The sequence below is a fragment of the Taudactylus pleione genome, unplaced genomic scaffold (assembly GCF_031769625.1).
Source record: "Taudactylus pleione unplaced genomic scaffold, aTauple2 ptg000113l, whole genome shotgun sequence".
NCBI lineage: Eukaryota > Metazoa > Chordata > Amphibia > Anura > Myobatrachidae > Taudactylus > Taudactylus pleione.
Window position 1 is genome coordinate 9242080 of NW_028284515.1, and position 22156 is coordinate 9264235.

At 45.3% G+C, this 22156-nt stretch overlaps 1 protein-coding gene across 3 annotated transcripts in view; it reads right to left on the minus strand.

Annotated features, from left to right (window-relative positions):
• Positions 1 to 22156, minus strand: part of KCNH5 (potassium voltage-gated channel subfamily H member 5) — a 543084-nt gene that overhangs the window by 341431 nt on the left and 179497 nt on the right. For all 3 annotated transcript variants that reach the window (XM_088471312.1, XM_088471311.1, XM_088471310.1), the window contains one exon: positions 9359 to 9788. In XM_088471312.1, coding sequence (XP_088327438.1) covers positions 9359 to 9788 — 430 coding nt within the window. The remainder of the gene's footprint in view (positions 1 to 9358; positions 9789 to 22156) is intronic.

The following is a 22156-nucleotide window of genomic DNA, read 5'->3' on the forward strand; positions in this document are numbered from 1 at the left end:
CCCCCCGCGACCCCCCCTCTCCCTTAATTACACTTACCTGCATGATCCGGGCTCCGGTGATGTCCTCCGGTCAGCTGACATCCCATACTGCGCTGGGACCCGGTCACCTGATGACCGCGCCGCAGTGCAGCATGGGAGACCAGCTGACCGGAGGGAGGACATCACCGGAGCCGCGAACTCCGGTCCCTGGAGTCAGGTAAGTTAATTTTTTTTTTTTTGCACTCGATCAGCGTATGGTTTGTTTAGACCACACAGCTGATCGCTGGGGCCGGCTCTGGGTTCTGCTCTGCCCGTTATTATCTCAGGGCTTTCCCCGGTATTGTTTTACAATTTATTTTTAGTAACTTTGGCCAGATCACATTTCCCATTACAATTATGGGAAATGCGATCTGCTTACTGAAAATAAGTGATACTTAGGGGTTGGAGTAGAATTTAATGAATTCTACTCAAATTGCCCTTTAGTAACTTTTGGTGAACTAAAATAATGTGAAAAGGGTGTGAAAATAAATAGAGCCCCATGTCACCAAAACAATATTTTTTCCAGTTCACTTTATTAGAGGAATGCACATTCCTCTTCAGGTGCGTTTGAGGATGGGATTCTACAGACAGCGCCTACACCCACTTCTGCGCAGGTGCACAAACTTAAGTGTCTATCCATGTGGATAGACACTTCGGGGGCGATTCAATTCAGCGGGAGTTAAATAGCACCAGGAGGGAACTCTCGGAGATATTCAATTGACTGCGCTGTTAAAGCGACTAAATGATTTAGACGATTAGATGATGAGGAGAAATCCGACAACAGTGCCAGCCACGAGGCTGTTTTTCGGTTTAGCGTGGCGCCAACAGTCTTGTGGCCAGCACTTTAGTCGGAGAATGTAGATTCTTGCGACTAAACACCTGCCTTAATTTGTAAGTAATGGACTAACAGCGTGCTGAATTGAATAGCTCTGGGACCAACTTCCCAGTGTTATTCAACTCCCGCTGAATTTAATCGCCCCCTTCAATTGTGTAGAGTGGGCCCGCTGCTGATCTACACAGGTCAGAGGAGAATGTCATGGGCTCCCCCAATCAGAACTCAGCACATGATCTTCTCACCCCTCAGCAGAGTCTCATGGGAATTATTTCCCAGTAGTGAATTGTCCCAGACGTTGGTCGTAGTGCTGGGATCGCAAATGCAGCAAGGAGGTGTCTGACACCATCTTCTGCATTTGCATCTGAGATGAAAGAATTTGCACAGCTCTACAAATCAGTCCATCTTTGAATCAGGCCCTATGACAACAAATGGAGGTTCACATTTATTCTGTGGAAAGATCTGACCCGGAGGTTGCAACAGGGTTCCAAACCGGATCAGACACGGAATTTAGCCGGCGCCGACCCAGGAAATTCCCGGGTCGGAGCCGTTCACACCGGAGCCGGGTCTGCAGTGACCCGACTCTTCCGGCGTGGAAGTGTACGCTTGGAGATGACGGGATGCAGTGTGCTCCAGGTCATCGTGACCCGGATCGTGTCGTTTACACTGCAGGGTTTCACGGGTTATTCCCGTGTTAAACCCTGCAAGTTACCTGGGTTGGATCACTCGACCCGGAAATCCAAACCTGTCCCCTTTTACACCAAGGAGCTACCCAGGTTAGCCCTGCAATAACCCAGGTTTTAGCTTTGGTGTAAAAGCGGTATCACTGATATTCCTCCATCCAGCTTGCCCATCACCATCTTTTTTATACCCAAGGAAACTGGATGTTTTCATGGATTCCTAAGGTAAATGTTCTGTGTAAGGTGAATCCGTTAACTACAATAGGTGGAATATACACCCTTTCTGAAATGGAAATACTAAAAACAAATGAAGCCTTCAGCCAGCTCCAACCCATCAAGTAACACCAATCCATCTACAGCAGCAGCACTAAATGGTAATGATCTGTAGTAAGCTTTCTTAACATAAAATTATCACAAAAGTTTTAAATATTTTAGTATTAACATACTGTATCATTGTGCGTAATATACATCAAAGGAATTGTTTAAGGAGATAAATTATAAGTAATGAACAGGCCTAGATTGTTCTCATTTTCATTATTTTAACAAACAGTCCAAACTGAAACCTCATGTAGCAGATGATCCCATCATGATCCCAAAATAAAACTTTGTAGATTTAATAACAACGGTGTGAACAATTTTTGAGAAGATCAAAATTTTGATTTGGAAATTTTTAATTTTTATTTGAAACATACTGCTTTGTTATAGAGTATATAATATGAAAGCCCATAAAAAGAGGTTTAAAATGAGACCTTGCCCAACTCTCTACTGTATTGCAACTTTAAAGGCATATAACTTCAAAACCAGTATACTTATCAGCCTAAGATTTGGGAGTTTTCCTTACACCCAAGGCATCAATATACCAATTTCATCACAATCTGAAACGGTCAGGTTGAAACCCTGTATTGATTTGGTTCTACATTTTAACCATGCTGACATCATTTAGGTCTACCTTCTGCTGTTGCCATTGTGAATGTCATCACTGGGACTGCATACTGCACTAACCAATGCTCCTAGCAGTGGTATTCAACATGCAGCCCTCCCAGCATGCCATACTTGCCTACCATCCCAGAATGGCTCCCGAACTCCCAGCCACCCGGAAAGGTAGACAAGTCTCCCGGCTGGCCGCCAATCCCCGTCGGCGTCTCCTCTCCCACCCTAAAGCCGCGCACTTATACAAGTGGGCGGTCCGGGGGAACCGACGACACTCCCGAAAATCGGGTAGCACTTCCGGCTACCCAGAAAGGTGGATAAGTCTCCCATCCAACAACTATGCAGCATGACCTGTCAAAGTTGTGCTATAAGGAAAAGTTAACACAGTGACAGGGCATGCTGAGGTGTATAATACCATAGCAGCTGAAGGGCTACTTGGAGAATACCGCTTTCCTACAAGGCTCTGTTTTGTTCCAAGTGCTGGCTGTAGGTCTCAGTACATGCAGACTTTGAAGGAGATTCCAGCTTCTCCTTACATCCATTATCTAGAACAGATAATAGTCTGCAATCGTGTAATAGTATATTACAGGAAGATAGCATGTTATAAATTGCAGGTGGTAGGGGATCCAGTGAGCTCACTGGTACTATGTCACGTGCATTAAGCCTAAAAGTTTGAAAACAGATCTTGAGAGCAGTGACCGGATCACTATTGTAAAATATAGTCAGTATCTTTTATTAAAATAATAGTCATAACCAGCGCCATGAGATCAGAGTAACTTTCCAAATATAGATCCTGTTTCTGTGAATCCTTAACTCCTGCCAGAGATTAGGAGGGAATTCCTGAATGACTTTCAATGTGAACTGGATAACTACCAACAATCTAGCTCAGATGAACCAATGCATCTATATAATAAGTGAGAAAGCGTATCTGTCTTTCTGTCTGTCTGTTTGTCCTTTATGCACGGCCAGAGTTTTAGACCTAGCTCCCCCAAATTTGGCAGAGTTGTATAGTTTGACCATGATTAGGTTTTTGCCTAGGTTTGAACTTTGTCAGGGCCACATGCTGTCATGCAATCCCTAGAAATGGGGACAATCTTAAATTACACACGATCCAGAGCTAACTCCAGTGGAAATTGGCAGTCTACCAAAAAATTGTGTGAAAGCTAGAAAAGTATCATTTTAACCTCAGTCTGAGCAAGTGTCCACATTATGACTCATACAAATTCATATTAAATCCAGAGTAAGTTATTTTTAAAGTGACCATATATATTAGCCAGCTCTCAGTATTTGCATGCAAGGGCGTAACTCATACTTGCCAACTCTCCCCGATTCTCAGGAAGTCTCCCTGAAATAGCAGCAATGTCCCTGACTCCCTGAAGACTCTAGCAATCTCCCTGATTGCACCTCATCCCATTATAAAATAGTTATACACTTGGAAAAAAAGAAATCAGAGAAATATACAATCAAATGGTATACTCAGTGCCATTTCCTTGCATTGGTTATAAGGCACAATGATCCCTATGGCTACATGCATTTTCATATAAGATTTCTTGTGGCCACTTATATGGAACCCCTTCTAAAACACAATACATGAGCAATCTCTGAAAAGTATCACTGTATTTTCATCAACAAGTGGACCTTACTAGCTGCTTTGGGACTCGTTCACATTTGGATGAAAGTCAATTTTATGATACGCCTCTCAGATGTAGCAGTATAGTCCACTTTACCGCCACGCTCATAGATGTTGCTTTCTCTGTCTCCCTGAAATGCTTTTTCAAAAGTAGGCAGGTGTGGCGTAACTAGTGGACCACATAGCAAGATCTTAAAAGGGCCCCCCAGAAGTAAAAGAAAAAAAAATTGTTGCCACACAGAGCCCAATCATGTTATGCCACACAGAGCCCATTCATGTTATGCCACGCAGTGGTAGTGCCCCTTATACACTATGCCACACAGTAATGCCCCTTACACTACACAGTAATGCTCCTTACACATAATACCACACAGTAATGCCCTTTACAAATTTGCCACATAGTAGTAGTGCCCTGTATAACACATTATTTCACACAATAGTAGTGCCCCTTACACATTGTGCCAAACAGAAATGCCCCTTATAACATTATGCCAAACAGTAACGCCTCTTACACATTATGCCCCCCCAGCAACTTATCTGCCCGTGTCCCTCCAGCAGCCTCTCGCCTCCCCCTGTGTGCCATCAGCAGCCAGCAGATGTGGATTTGGTGCTGGGCCGCCAACTATTTACAGCTGGCGCACCGGCAGGCGGCAGACATTGACAGACATCGCTGGCGCAATTTGAATCTGGCGCGATCAGGAGCTACAACTGCTGATTGGCTGCCGGTCCGCAAGCTCTGATTGCCTCGCAACCGGTGGCGCTGTCTCTCTATGTCTACCTGCCGGTGCATTAGCTGTAATCAGCTGGCGGGCCAGTACCAAATCAACACGGCCGACACCCAGGCCCCCCTCGGCAGCCCTGACTGGAACGGCCCACCTTGTGTTCGTCACTGGATGCAGGGAGTGCTGGCGCGCCACAGAGGCAGCTCGGATACCATAGCAACCGCACCCCTTGCACCCACGGTAGTTACGCCACTGTTTGCATGCATGTTAGCAAACAGTGGGATCCTTTTCAGGATCAATGGACTGGGGTTATAGGCAAGGACATTGTAAACAAAGGCTGTAGGTGTAATTCAGGGTTCAGTCTTCAACCCGGGCAACACTGGGTATCCCAGCTAGTATATAAATATAGCATCACTCAGCTGTCCAGGCAATTTTTTAAATGAATAAATAGCCCTGCAAAATATTTATTAGTGTTGTGATGATAAGCAGTTATAGAAAATTCAACTTTTCGGGGCTATTTGATAAATTGAACCCTTATTCACAAACATACAGTATATGCAATTGATCATTGCAAGTTATTCAGGTTAAATTAAAATGAGTTATTCTATGATTGTTTCCTAATCCAAGCTCTCCATACACTCTGCCTGGATAGTCTGTTGCAGTTTTGCACACCTTCTTTGAATGACTACAACACATATACAGTATGTTTTGGTAATTAAGTGCAATAACTTTTTCTTTTACTAATCCTCTAATCCACATTTTAGGAAAATAAGCATTTTCATTTAAAGATGTCAGATATAAAAAAAACAAGCATATTAAGTCTAAAAATATATATAGAAATCGGACACATTAATGACATTCCTTAGTCCAGAGGTTCCCAAACTCCGCCATTACAGTCCAAGTTTTAAGGATATCCATCCTTGAGACCAGATGGTTAAATCAAATTGACTGAGGTACTTATTAAATCACCTGTGCTCAAGCATAGATATCTTTAAAATCTGGACTGTAACGGCGGAGTATGGGAATCTCTGCCTTAGTTTATAATATACACAATGACTGTTTAATCCTGGTTATGTCAATTTATCATCCATCTAAATGAATGGTAAAACATAAGCATTCTGACATATTATGGGGAGATTTATCAAGTCTTCTCAAGAGAACAAGTGGAGATGTTCCCCAGATTGTATCTACCATTTCACAGAACATATTAGATAAATGAGTTTGGTTGCTATGGGCAACACCTACACTTATCCTCTTTAGATGGTTTAATAATACATCACCTCCATAGGTAGCTATATAGATATAGCCCAAGACTACCAAGGAAAGACTAACACAAAGCTGCACCACATGTACAGGTATACACTAAAGGCCCATACACACGGTACGACTTTTTAAACGAAATTGCTGTTTTCGACCAATTGGAACGACCAATCGTTTAAAAAGTGTGTAGTGTGTAGGCACGATAACGATGTGCACTCCTGCTGGACGTTGGTTGTGGTCGGTGATCTCTTCAACATGCAGAAAGATCACGACCTGTCTTTCACGATTTGACACACATCGTTCCAGTGGTATGCACGAGGAACGATGTCATGGACAACTAACGATTCGTCGTTACATTTCCTGGCCACTCCCCTCCACCATATTGTACCAGAGAGAGACAGAAGATGCATCGTGAGGTTGTTTGCTGCCAAAAGATATATATCGTTAACGATCTGCAGTAGTTAACGACCCATCTATGAGCCGTATTCAATTTGAGCCGAGCTGCGATACTTTTCGCAGCCCGGACTTTTCACCTACTTCACCTGTTTTGCAGGCGGAAAAGTATTGCGCGCGTGCCTGCTTATCCCCATATTCAATTTGAAGGTACACGAAAACGGGACCCAGCGAAACTTAAACAGGCGGAAAGTACTGTCAGAAATGGGGAAATCAGCCTGACACCCCCCAAAAGATGCTCTGACGTGGGGTTAGCTATGGTACCCCCCGATTTGGCTTGCTGAAGGTATTTGGTATTTTTAAACGGGCTCAATAGCTGCTAAATAGCGTTTTTGTACAAGTGGTGAAGAATAGTATTCAGGAGCTTTTTTTTGCAGAAAATAACTTATCCCAGCAAATTTGGGGTACTTGAAAATGGGGGTCAGCATATTTAAAAGTTGCTAAAGTGAAGTTGGAAAAATCGTGAAAAATCCACCTGCCGCAAGTACCTGCAATAAAAAAAACACCTGGGGCATACTTGGGGACCCCCCCAGAGTCAGGTTTGCTAGTTTTTAACTTTGTACCCCAACATTTATTTTTTTCGCCCCCTTTTTCAAAGTCATTTTTTGGGGTGTCCTTAAGTGTTTTTTTTAAAAAAATTGCCACAGTTTACCTTTGGGGGACTGTCTGAAGGCTGCACGGGGGTTCCCGCAATGTTGCACCCAAAACCCCAATTCTGCACTTTTTTCCGCCTCCTATTCACAGGCGAAACTTTTCCGCCTAGTACATTCCATCGACTTTCCGCCTAACACAGGCGAAAACGGCTTTTTGCTCCAAACTGAATACAGGCCTAAATTGTTTGATCGTTTGTACAGTCGTTCAATGTGTATGCACAATATCGTTTGTCTGGGAGTGTTCAGGAGTTCAAGGGAAATCATTAACGAGATTGGATCGTTACCTACATCGTACCGTGTGTAGGGGCCTTAAGTCATATCATATATAGAAACAGGTTATACATAAAATCAGTCTGAGTGCTTGAAACATACATGAATAGTTATTTACTACTATTTATTAATATATAAATACAATGTTATGCATAAAACACCAGACAACAGAAATACTTGCAAAGCAACATCCAGATTCAAATATGTATCCCAATTTGCCTTAAAATATATATTAGTATATTAAAGATCATAAAGCCCAATTGCCAATGAAGCAGGGCTTTGTCCTATACATTATGATACTGACAGCGATAGTACTTCTGTAGCCGGCGCAATCTCCTGCCACCACCAAAAATCGCTGGGATTCACCTGCTGAAGCCTATTTACCAAACAGCGTACCACCGCAATAATCAGGATGTCAATAACAGAAGTGAAACAAAATATGCTCTAGTAGTTCAATAAAGTATTTTTTCAGTGGTTGATAGTTTTTACATACTTGTATTTCTTTTAAAATATTTAATTAAAACTTTTTCCCCCCACATTAGTGGAGTGAAAGTATACAACACAAGATGATGAATGCACTACACTGACATCAGGCAGCTGCTGAACTGCTTCTTACCTGTGGTGATTGTATTAAGGGTCAGACTACAGTACATAACAAGCTAAACATAATACAAACAATGATTTTGTGTATGTAGGTAGAAATATATTACGGAGGATTTTCTGAACAAAATGATTAAATACAATGAAATAATATGAAATATGTACTTATATCTATACACATGGATTTATGACATGAAACTGTCTTCCACAACCTCACCTTTGTAGCAGAGTTTGGCTGTTCCTCACCCAGTTTTAAGCCTCCTACACAGCTGTTTCTGTTTCAGTTAATGACTATGTTTCAAACTACATATGAAAATGATGATTATCACCTGTTTGATATGACTGGTTACACCATACACCTGACTATAATCCTACAAAATCCCTGACTTTGTGCAAGTGTACCTAGAAGAATTGATGCTGTTTTGAAGGCAAAGGGTGGTCACACAAAATATTGATTTGATTTAGATTTTTTTTCATTCACTTTGCATTTTGTTAATTGATAAAAAAATAAACCATTAAGACTTCTATTTTTGAAAGCATTCTTTCTTTGCAGCATTTTTCCACACCTGCCTAAAACTTTTGCACAGTACTGTATGTGTCATGCACACCATCAAAAATGTTGTATATGTATATTACAATAAAAAATGTATAACATTTAGGGGTATATTATTTACTAAGGTGAGAGTTGCCAAAGCACCCAATTATCAGCAACTTTGACCAACAATATTAAAACGGCAACAGGAATAAATGCTAAACCAGGCTTAGTTAACATTTATTTCTATAGCCGTTTTAAAACTATTGGTCAAAGCTGGTTATGATCAGGGGTTTGACAACTTACACCTTTAGCTGGGTACACACAAGGACGAGGGATCGGCCGTCTGGCCAATCCGCTGTCCTGACGATTGTTAAGTGCATACACACTTACCGATCCTCGGCCCGATGTGATGTCAGTCACCGTTGTGATGTCAGTCACCGGCAGCCTCTGCAGCAAGTTTACTGACCGTCCGTACACACGGCATGATGTGCCAACATCGTTAACAGACATGTTGCTAGTACACACTGGCCGATGCGCCCATGATGTATCAGCCGTTCAGTTGAACCAGTGTATACCCAGTGAACCAGTGTATACCCAGCATTAGTAAATCTACCCCTTAGTCTTTACACACCATGCCTTCTGTTTGTGGAATATATGCAGTTGACTTTGGATTACATAATCTCATGTACTAGATAGATAGATAGATAGATAGATAGATAGATAGATAGATAGATAGATAGATAGATAGATAGATAGATTAAAATCATTTACTTACAGCCAACCATCATCATCGCAACGGAAAAAATCTTTTCTCCATCGGTCGTTGGAGCGATGTTTCCAAATCCAATAGTTGTAAGGCTTGTCATGGTAAAGTAGAGGGATGATATGTACAGAGAGTCTTTACTGGGTCCTCCTTCCCACAGCCCTGAGCCAGATGCATTATATCGGTAAGGAGTGCCAATGCTTAAACCTAACTGATAAAGCCAACTGTCTTTCTTGATTGTGTTGGTCACTTCATCAATAACCTCATAGTCACCTATGCTGTACCAGATGCAGGCTAACCAATGGGCGACAAGTCCAAACACACAGACCAGGAGAACCAGCACTGCAGCACCATACTCCAGGTAATGGTCCAGCTTTCTGGCTACTCGACCCAATCTCAGGAGCCGCACCACCTTCAGAGAGCTGAAGAGGCTACTGATGCCCTGAGAAAAAAATACAATTCGTTAGGATCCTCAGGCACAATAAAATAAGCCAAAAAAAAAATAAAAAAAATAAAAAAAAATATATATATATATATATATAAAAACATCCACATATACTGTATATACACATACATACATACACCTATATCTTTAGTATATTTACTAAAGTGAGAGTTTTTAGAAATGGAGATGTTGCCCATAGCAACCAATCAGATTCTACATAACATTGAACTAGCACCTTCTAGAAGATAATAGCTAGAATCTGATTGGTTGCTATGGGCAACATCTCCACTTCTAAAAACTCTCACTTTAATAAATATACCCCTAGGTCTCTATATCTATGTTGTTTACTATTTAGTAAACAACATTAAGGCTGGGTCCAATTAGGCACGAGTAAGTGCGGCTGCTGCACTTACGATACCTCCAGGCTTGCAGATTTTTGGGGCTGCTAGCAAAAATGTGCGAGTCCGGTGTGAGATCGGGCTGTAAGAGGGGTGAATTGCGGTGCAGTTGCTGGCGTCTCTTTGTCGTTGCAATGGCAACTTGCCCCTTTATGGCTAATTGGATTGAGCCCTAAGGCTTTTCTCCAGCATTTTTGCTGGAGAAAGCTTTAAATTTTGTTTCTCACTATTTAGATAAATCACTGATTTCTTTGCCTTTTATTTTCTCCAATAACAGTGCTTCAGCCCCCATAGGTTTGGGGCTGAGCACAGACTGTATTTAATAAGATGATAGAAGAAAAGGTTTGAATATATTTAAGGAATTTACAGATATTCAACATAACGCCATCTCAGGATGGCATAATGTGCACCCTCAGGGAAGACAAGCAGGAAGAGAATGTTCTTTACCTGTTTTCTCCCACCTGCATTGCGCCCGTCGGCTGGGAGGCATATGCACACAGGGCACATACTGTCTTTTAAAAGATGACACTGGGCTTTTATATCCTCCTTAGGATAGACCTTTTTTATGCTGCTTTTCTCTTTAGTTTTTAAATAGAGCCCTATGTGGGGAACCTATATAGCCATGGGGTTTGAGGAAAAGCTTCGTGTTTCATGTCCGGAGACCGGAGCTATTCAATAAACCTGCCATTAATATGCGCTAACTCATTGATTCAACATAAAATGTGGAATCAATGGGTTAAACCCAATCAGGGTGCCTTTAATCACGGAAAAGTCCACCTCTGAGTCTTAATACACCTTAATACACCTCGTGGCTAATTGACTCTCCCCTAATGTGTCTTAATTGTTTTTTTTTTTAACTCCATAAAGTTACTTCTTGCAGGATTTAAAAGTCCTGCAAGAAGAGCAGTCAGCAGCAGGGGGTGAGAGTTCCTTAGGATGGCCCATCACTGCTACAGCGCTGCCTGGGAAAGAGGAGAAGGTGCGGCCATGGCAGGCAAGTGGTTAACATAAAACAGGTGACAGCAATCTTAAGTGCTAAATCCAGGAGCAGAGCATTTAGTACCTGGTGGAAGAGGTCATGTTGGAGAGTAGGCTCTCACTCCTCAATCTGCCATGTCAGCAGGGAGAAGCTAAGTGGGCGGAGTCTAAATGACACCTTTCCAGAAATGCACGGTATGGATTGGCTGAGTTAGTGATAGTGATAGATGTCACAGGGCCTGATTCAGCAAGGAACGCTGTTGCTTATACGCACGCAATCGGCATTGCAGTGCACGTGCCCGAAACAGCCACTGCGATCGCAGAGGCTACGCAGACCCATGGCAGAGTGATTGACAGGAAGTGCCATTTGAGAGTTGTGACGGGGGGGGGTGGTCGGGCGAACGCAGGCATGCCAGTGATTAGGGACGGCGTTGCAGGGGCGTGCATAAATTATCCACAGAGATACTATACGCAGCCTGAGGCCTCATAGCGTGCGCTGAAGTAAGCGATTCCTGGGTGAGGTCTGACCTGCCTTACCTGTGCGTATGGGTCCGATCAATGTTACCGATTGTTTAGCTATGTTGCCCAAGTATACGGATGTGAGGGGTATTGGGCGTCCTTATGTCAGGCTGCGATTGCAATGCGAATGCAAACATTTACATATCACCGCTGATATTAGCAACTACATTGTGTGCCTATAAGCAGAGTAGGTATCTGTGCTGAATCAGGCCCACAGTACCTTGGATAGCTGTGTTATCAGCTTATTGAGATCTTGCGTGATCTTTGGAGGTTATGCAAGCAAAGATGTGGGGGGAACTCTAGCTTTACCCTATAGTCAGCGCCGGTCCGAGCCTAATTTTTTTGGTAATCAGATATAGATTTTGGCGCCCCCTGGTGAAATAATCCCACATATTTCAGTGTTTGAAATATTGGGAGTTCATGTAATAATGTAACCAGGGCCGGTTCTAGACATTGCGGAGCTCAGGGCGAAAGTTCCCAGTTGCTCCCCCCCCTTCCCCTCCAAAAAAAACCAAAACTTTTTTTAGATAGCGTTCCTCTATGCACGCACTTCCGGAAAGGGGGTGTGTCCTTGCGGAACACCCCAATTCATCACACTGTGGGCATGCCCAGCACTTATGAAGGTGCTGGGCTTCCCCCAAGCTCTCCCCTCGTGCAGTAATGCGCCTTACACAGTATGTCTTACACAGTAATGCCCTTTATAACACATTATGCCACATGCAGTAATGCCCTTTATAACACATTATGCCACATGCAGTAATGCCCTGTATAACACATTATGACACACGCAGTAATGTCCTGTATAACACATTATGGGTTCTATTTATTAACATTATTTTTACTAAAATAAAGTGAAAAAGGGTGTAACCCTTTTCACATTATTTTAGTATCACCTATAGTTACTATAGAGCAATTGGAGTAGAATTCGTAAAATTCTACTCCAACCCCTAAGTATCACTTATTTTTAGTAGGCAGATCGCATTTCCCATAATTGTAATGGAAAATGTGATCCGACCAAAGTTACTAAAAATAAATTACAAAAAAATACAGGGGAAATCCCTGTGATAATAACGCCACCTGGAGGTGGCGTTTTCCAGGGTCTCCCCCGGTTGCCGGGCTCCTACTCTGCTCTAAAAGGCAGAGCAGAGCCGGGAGCCAGTCCCAGTGATCAGCTGTGTGGTCTAAACAGACCGCAAGCTGATACACTGCAAAAAAAAAATAGTAAAAAAAAAAAAATTCACTTACCTGACTCCAGGGACCGGTGGTCGGGGCTCCGGTGATGGCTCCCCTCCGGTCGGCTGGTCTCCCATGCTGCACTGCAGCCCAGTCATCGAGGTGATTGGGTCCCAGTGCAGTATGGGATATCAGCTGACCGGAGGCATGGAAGACATCACCGTAGCACCGATGACTGCAGGTAAGTGCTATTAAGGGAGGAGGGGTCGCGGGGGGGTCCGCGATTGCGGGGGGCGGTTCTTAGTGTCAGGGGCGGAGGGGATTCGCAGGTACAGAGCTTTCTCGCAAGCTTTGTCCCTGCAAGGGATTTATACTGAATCCCTGTGATATTGCCTGAATTCGCAATGTGAATTCAGGGCCTGATTCAGAGCCGGACGCTCTGAATCACAGCTTATGCGAGCGCCCATGATGATGGTCGCGATGGTCAAGACCAACGCGACCATCAGGCTTGCGACGAGACCCTGCCGTAGGGTCTCGGTGACCGCAAGCCCTGGAGTGATTTTGGCTCTATCAGAGCCAAAATCACTCCCACTGACATCACTAGTGATGTCAGTGGGGCCGGACCCAGACGGTAGGCGTTCCCATGGGAACGCCTCCGTCTGGCAGCCACGCCCCCGGCACGCCCACCAAAGGGGGTGTGCTGTCAATCAACATCGACAGCACGCCCCCTTTGGTGCGAGACCTGGAGCGACGGCTTCCCCGTCGCTCCCCGGGTCTCCCGCATGCGCACAACGGAGCTCCCTCCATCGTGCGCATGCGCACTAGGGCACCTTCGACCCGCTTGCGAGTGCTCAGCGCTCGCGAGCGGGTCTGAATCAGGCCCTCAGTCGATAATATCACACAACAATCTGCATTACAAATGCAGATTGTAGTAAATAGAGCCCTTTGACACATGCAGTAATGCCCTGTATAACACATTACGCCACACGCAGTAATGGCCTTTATAACACATTATGCCACATGCTGAAGGGAGGAGGTACACGTGCGCTCCTAGGTGTGTGTGTGTGGAGAGGGGATGTGGAGTGGGGGTGGAGGGCGACTGGGGAGGGGGGGTATGGGGGGTGACGTTTATCAGTGTGTAACTGCAGTGTAGGTTGGTATGAGGTGTATAAATGATGAGCCAGACACTGTGAATTGAATCCAACCTGTTTATTGGTGAGGCACAATGCTCCCCAGGTGGTTCCGTGAGTGGGGTTGGGGATGGATGGGTGGTTCCGTGTGATCCTGGTCAGGGAGTAGGTGGACCCTTTTAGGGGGCTCCTTGTCGTGCGGCCCTTACTTTTGCACGTCCCCTTATCGGACCAGGATGTGTGTGTTGCCAAGGAAGTCCCATACAGTGGCAAATGGCGGCGTCCCGCACTGGTGGTGATGGTACCTACCGGTAGGTGTGCTGTCCCTGGTTCGGTGCACAGTTGGTATGTTCTCCGGTGTGGGCCCGGTGGTTGATGGCACCCTGCGAGCCCGCAGGGTGTTTTCTGGACGGGCGCCCGTCACTGCTCTGTGGGTTGGGATGATGCGGCGGTCCGCGTTATAGTTCTGTCCCACGTGTCCGTGGGGTTGGTGATGATCACCAATGGTGTTGTGATGCAGCAGTGGTGTGCGGGGGGTGTATTCTCCAACGCGTTTCGGCCTGAAGCCTTCATCAAGGAGTTACTGATTAATGGACTGAAAAGTGTTATATAGGAGGAGGGTGGGTGTGTGGGCGTTCTCTATTAATTGCATAGCCTATTAGGGCCGGAGGTGCTAATCCGAATGGGATACAGGTGGGTAGGAGGGGGCAGTGTGTTGTCTGAGTGATTGACACGTGTATCGGCCAAACCAGTGTGTTTGTGTGACTCAGCTGTGAGAGGGGGGTGTGTGCGGGCGCGGAGTCAGCGCCACATGGTAATGGCCGGGCTGTATAGGAATGAGCGTTGCCATGGGAGCGTTTGTAAGATCGGGTCTCCGTCTGACGTCACTTGCACACGTGAGTGCTGTGTCCTATTGTATGTAAGCCTTGGTAGGTCATGTGGTCCGAGGGTGTGACGCGCCGCGAGACGCGTGTGTTGAGGGATCCCCCTCCGTCGTTAGGGTCATGTGGTGTGGTAGTTCCTATCAGGGGAGGGGATTCCGGGTGATGATGCTGGTTACCATGGTGACGCCCTCTATATCGGGCATGGGTTTGAAACGGGCACTGGGTGCAGGGTGTGATGCGCGGTGTGCGCCTATGCGAGGGGGAGTTAATCTATGTGCGTGATTGAGCAGCAAGGAGGGGAATAAAATCTACTTGGGGTTTGAATGGTTAGGTGCATCCTTTTAAGGAACGTGAGGTTGGTTACGTGATTACAGTTAGTATTGGGGGGTGGCGCTTCCTATACTCATATGTGATTGTCAGCGGCCGCTCGTTCGCTATGAGCGATGTTCGCACAACTGCGCATGCGTATGGGTCTTAATGCGCATGCGCAAACCAGTCATTGCGGTCGGAAATCGAGTGCTCGCAAAACAGCAAGGGGCTGCTAATTTGATTGACAGACTGTCCCGTTTGTGGGTGGTAACAGGGGAAGGTGCTTGAAAACGGGGGAGTGGAGATCCGAACGCAGGCGTGCATAACGGTCAAAAGGCGTTTAATGGGAGTGCATAATTAGTAAAGGAGCGTCATCGACCACGTCACTTGGTTGTCTTTTAGCCTGAACTGCTCGCAAGGATTGCGGCAGGAAAATCCTACCACAAGCACTGCAAGCAGTTCAGATGCCTTTCGATGTACCCGATTAATCAAATAAATACCGGAGATGACGTGTGATGCGAATGGCAAAGGGGCGTCTTTACAAAATAGCGAGCGCATTTTTCGTTCGCTCGTTCAGACATAGAGGCATCAACAAACCGCAATGAGCGAGCGTTCAATTTAAATAGCCGGCCCCTTTTTTGGAACGACCGTCCGCAAATAGCGTCCGGCTCTGAATCAGGCCCATAGTCTCCGCATGAAAATAATAAAACACATAGGGGCATATCCAATTAGCCGCGGGATTTCACCCGCGGCTATTTGACAGGCAAAAGTCCTGCGACGCGGGGTTTAGCTATTCAATAAAATAGCTATTTCACTGCGTCATTAGACCGGGACTCCGGCGCGAGAACACACTGATTCCGCGAGAACTGCGGAATCAGTGTGTAATACCCTCTCACGCGAGGCCGAATAGGGCGGCCTCACGCTGATTTTACCTCGCACCTACATGAGGTGCGAGGTAAAGTCAAACAGCGGGGACTGACGCGCGGGGTCTCAGCAACACCAAAGTAGGCAGGATTAGTACATCACTATACAATTTGTTTACGTCATGATCCCCACATTGTACAGCTCTGCGTAATATTTAAGCACTCTGGGCCTGATTCAGACCCGCTCGCAAGTGCATTGCGCTTGCAAGCGCATTGCGCTCGCAAGTGGGTCGATGGTGGCCCAGTGCGCACATGCGGCGCGTGAACTGCGAGTGCGGAGGCGTTCCAAGGCTTCACAAACGGAGGCATTCCCAGGTTTCACAAACGGAGGCATTTGTGGGCGGCCCCACTGACATCACCAGTGATGTCAGTGACAGAGCTTCCGGCTCTATTTGAGCCAGAAGCTCTCTGGGGCTTGCAGCCATGAGACCCTACCGCAAGGGTCTCGTCGCAAGCCCGATGGTCGCGATGGTCTTGTGGTAACCCACAGCTATGCGAGCGGCCAAGAGGCCGCAGCTAAAAAAACCTGCGCCCGCCCTGATTCAGAGTGAGCGCGCGCTTTTTGCGAGCGCCTCTGAATCAGGCTCTCTGTTTGGCAATACCCAGTCTCTTTTTTTTACAGTGCCCCAGTATAGCTAGTGCTATATAAATGTTAATACAAATATAAATAAATGGTAATAATAATGCTTGTTTTACTTTTCTTGTGCAAACCAACTAGTGCTGAGCTGAATGGGAAAATGTGAGAAGTCGGAGCAATGATGAATAATGTTGAGCATATAAATCACAAAGGGGGGACAAATTATGGGGTGCACATAAATCACTGGAGGGGGCATGCAAAAAATGGTGTGCACCTAAATCACAGACGAGGTGAATAATGGGGTGCACTTAAATTACAGAGGGTAGGAATCTTGGGGTGCACCTAAATTACAGAGGGGAGGAATGTTGGGGTGCACCTAAATTACAGAGGAGGGGATGAATGTTGGGGTTGAACTAAATTACAGAGGGAGGATGAATAATGGGATGCACATAAATCACAGTGGGGGATGAATAATGAGGTCCACAAATTACATGGAGGGGGGCAAATAACATGGTGCACTAAAATCAGAGGAGGACAACTAATGGAGTGCACATAAACCACAGAGGGGGGACTGCTGGGGGCCCTAGGACTGGCTGGGAAGGAGGACACTGTGGTGGTATGCCCTGTACTGGAGGCATCTGCACCATCAATTACAGCAGGGGAAGCTCGCGCCCTGCTCAGCCTCACAGCAGCTTTAGCCCCCACTGGACATCCCATGGGGCCAAACACACTGTGGCCTCCATCTACCCGGCCTCCTCGGCTGCAAAGTTTTCTCCCAGAATATCCCCCCTCAGCTGCCTAAGAAACACTCTGGCTCTGCTCCTGGGATTCCGCGCCAGCCCGTCCTCCCCTGTTCCACAGCCACCACCACAAATACAGGTTTGCAAGGAAGGGGGGTATATCTGTAAAGAACCCAACGGCCCGATTGCTTTCTAACCTTCTAACCCCAGGTCATCTAAATACATAACATGGTGTAAGGGGGAGGTATTTGTGTTTCAATGTTTCTATCCTTTTTGTCTCCTTTTCAAGTAATTATAAAATTAGGCAGATCATCTGCGGTTTCTAGCCATCAAATCCATCTAATAATACTGCAGGTTGCAAATGTACAATTGGGGTGGTTGTGCTCTGTAATAATTCTCTACATGTTATTAATTTCCTTTACAGAGATATTTACTGTTTTTATTTCCATCTCACCTCACCAGTAACACATTAATCTTCACCTCTATAGTAATGCATCACTGCTGCATTCCCCTCCCTCACCTGTGTAGTAACACATTTTCCTTTCTTACCTCTGTAGACTAGTAACACAGAGGGTCCCTAACACTACACTCCATACTGTACACTTACCCCCTAACCCAATACTGTGTCCTCATCCCTCTAACCCTGCACCCAATACTGTGTACTTATTCCTCAACACTTAACCCAATACTGTGTACTTATCCCCTAACCCTGCTAATACTGTACCCTTACCCCATAACCCTGCACCCAATATTGTATATTTAACCCCATCCCTTCCCTCACTATTCAAATAGGAGAACCACACCAACTGCCAGTGATGCTTGGCAGCACTTGGGATGACAGTTGGCATTTGAACTGTGGGCCTGATTCAGAGCCGGACGCTCTGACCAGAGCGCTCGCTCTGAATCAGTGCCCTCCTACCTAAAAATGGAGCGGCCTCCTGGCCGCTCGCATAGCTGTGGGCGACCACCCACAGCATATGCGAGCGGCCAAAAAGATGGTCGCGATGGTCAAGACCATTGCGACCATCGGGTTTGCGACGAGACCCTGTGGTAGGGTCTCGGTGACCGCAAGCCCTGGAGTGATTTTGGCTCTATCAGAGCCAAAATCACTCCCACTGACATCACTAGTAATGTCAGTGGAGCCAGACCCAGACGGTAGGCGTTCCCATGGGAACGCCTCCGTCTGGCAGCCACGCCCCGGCACGCCCTCCAAAGGGGGCGTGCTGTCAGTCACCATCGACAGCACGCCCCCTTTGATGCAAGACCCGGAGCGACAGCTTGGCTATCACTGTCCGGGTCTCGCGCATGCGCACGACGGAGCTCCCTCCGTCGTGTGCATGCGCATTGGGGTAACATCGATCCGCTTGCGAGCGCCCTGCGCTCGCGAGCGGGTCTGAATGACCCCCTGTGTTGCAGCCACAATGACACAGTCAGGCAGGACACTGCACAGGGGGAGGAAACATTTGAGCCCTTTTCACCCCTATAGGAGTCGAATTTCAAAGAAATCCATTCTTAGTGGGCACCTATGTCATTGAAGGAATATACTCCCTGTGTTAAGTGTGTTAATGAATACTAAAAAAACGATAATTAAGGAAAATGTCCTTAAAACCGTTATTTTAGTGATGAATAGGCCCCTATACCTCTCCACCCTTTTCTCCAACTGTATGTATTTTTTCAATTGGGCCGGGTTTTTTTTTGCCCCCCCCCCCTTCCATGGAGGATTACCTTGGTGCAGGGTCAGACAGGCCAAACGGTGTATAGGGGAAATCTCTGGTGGGTCCCACTGCTTGCGAGCCCCACCATCTCCCCTAGGGGAGAGTAACTTGGTAAAGTAAAGATATGGTTGAATTAGGGCGCCTGGTGTGTGGAAATTACACCAATCTTAGCCCTCCTGCATATCACAGTGGATGGTTCTGGCACACCCCTGACCTTTCCTTTATAAGGCCCTGTTCTCTGCATGTCCTCTCTAATGGTTGGCCAAGTCCCTCCCCCTGGTAGCTAGCCACACCTCTTAAGTTTGGGCCCCTACAATGCTTTCCCTGGTGGGACCAATCTGACACTGCCGTGGTGTTATCAATTTTTCTCCCATTTCTTCCCTGTGATATCAATTTTTTTTCTTTATGATATGGAGTTGGATCCCCCAGAGGAGTAGACAAGTGTGTATCTATCTTAAGTTACGTAGTGTCACATCAGATAAATAATTAGCTTTATCCATTGTTTCTAAATTAAAAACTATAGTTAAAACAATGGGAGGTGTCTGAAGGGGTAAGGATGAAAGGCCACAAGCTGTTATATAGTCCTTACCTGAAGATGTTATTCTTTTTCTGAAGATGTTGTTGTTCTGGACATTATTAAAGATGTAACTAAAGTCCTTATGGTAACCCTTATCCAAAGTTGCATACATAAAGCAGGAACTACTCAGGGAGTATCCATGTAGGACAAAATGTCACCACAAAATGGCTGCCAGCAGCTGGGCATCCTTTAAATAGGGTTGAGACCTGCATTGTGACATCACAATGCATCCCGCAGCAGCTGGAGATGGCTGTAGCTTAGATCAGCTCTGGGCCCTACCTGCCACATTGATCTAACATCAGTAAATGTTTGTGAAGACTGGTGCTATATTAGCTCTGCTTTCCACATCTAGAAGAGGATGCTGCAGCAACCCCACAAGAAAATCTGCTGCCTCAGTGAGCCAGTTGCAGTCACATAGAGAACTTGCAGACCCAGGGGGAGGAGTTTTTGGCTAAGTGATGGCATGACATGCGATCGCATGTCTTGGCGTGCGATCGCTCTGTGTATGTAGACGCCCACCAGAATGTCTTAGGACGCCCACTTGCGTACGTCATCTCCAGGAAGTGTATGCAACCATCGGTACATCGGGTAATATCAGATGCGATCGCAGCGCTTGTGGCTGACCATACCCTACCACAAGAACTGCGAACACTTCACTTTGATGCCCCCCCTCTAGTGTTTCTTCCGTTTATTCTTCTTCTTGCACGCACCGTTGTCAGGTGATGTGTACTATGACGCTGCTTCTAAATTATGCACGCCTCGGAAACGGCGTAGAGACACTCAGGCACGCCTGCATTTGCACCTCCACTCCCCCGTTTCTAGTGGCCAGCCCCTGTTACCACCCACAAACGGCCTCTCCCGTCACTCATTCAGCTGGGCTGTTTATGCACGGCGAGTGAACGCTTCCCAATCTTTCACACTGGTTCACGCACGCGTGCTGCTATGCATACGAATGCGCAGATTGCGAAAAATCATCCAGCTACGAGCGAACGCCTCTTAGCGACCGGGTCTGAATTGAGCCCATAGTGCCTAACAATTCTCTTGAAACTAGTAGAAACTAGTAGAAACTAGTAATGTCACTGAGGCATGAGGAACTTTGTGATGTTACTAGTTCCAAGTTAATTGATTGGCTACATTCTTAGTACAAATGGTTTCTGCCCACAAAATGGCTGCATCCAGAATGTCAGGGAGATGTATCAAACCGTTGAGAGAGATAAAGTAGAAAAGTTTCCCATAGCAACCAATCAGCTGCAAACTGTTAGTTTATAGACTGTGCTAGATAAAAATTAGCTACAAGCTGATTGGTTGCTATGGACAACTTCTCTACTTAATCTGTCTCATAGGTTTGATACATCTCCCCCAATCTAGGATACGCTTTAACCATTTAAAAACAGAACAGTTGGGTGGACTTTCTTTTGCTGGGTGATGTATGTATTGGTTTATTTTTGTAAACTTAAATAAAGTTAAAAAAAAAGACTGAACAGTTTGGATTCAGAAAACCTGCAAAGCACAATACAAACAATGAAAATGTCAATGTCTGAGATATTAATTCAATAGTACCAAAGCTTTATTGAACTTTTATCACTAAAATAAGACAAGCAAATACCCAGGATGAAAATTTTCAGTAGCCAGTGTTACACTGAACTAGGTCATGAAGTGGCCGCTCTGAAGATCAGTACAGATGGCCACTGTTTGCTCTGTAACTATATCATCCTTTCACTCCAGAGTGTTTTTATTGTATATTACTTCCAATTAGTGTTTATCTCCAGCAGGGATTCCAGTATTGCTGACCAATACTGAACAACTTTATTAGTCAAGATGCCACTATCAGCACTAAATAATATCATTAACAAACTACAGTACAAAGCATCATAACAGATTGCTGAAGGTGGAAAAACAAATTGTATTAATCACAAATTATATTACATCCACCTACGCTCTAGGACTGCAGCTAAGTCCACACTCTGGAGCACCAATCCTTCGCACATGTAAAAATAAAAATATGAGTGATCCAAAAGCGCAAAAGTCTTTAAAATGGATCTGTGTTCTATTTGCGATATCCCTTCTGATGGAACCTTTCACTAACAACAGTGAGATGTGTACACATCAAGGTTTCTTTAAATCTGCCTGGTCAAACCAACATATACATTCTGCATTCACCTTGACCAATGTAGCCCCCCTTAGATAAAAGCTCACCTGGGAACAGATATAGAACACAGATCCATTTTGAGGACTTTTACGCTTTTGGACCACTCATATTTTTATTTTTAAGTGTGCAAAGGAAAAACAAATTGGATATATATTATATACCATGTGTTTCTGTTTCACTGCATTCTTATGTTTATGACTGTGATATGCATTCCATTTACCCTACCTATATTGGTATATTTTGTAATAGACTACAATGCTCTTACAAAATAATTTGGAGTGGGGTGGGGCTTG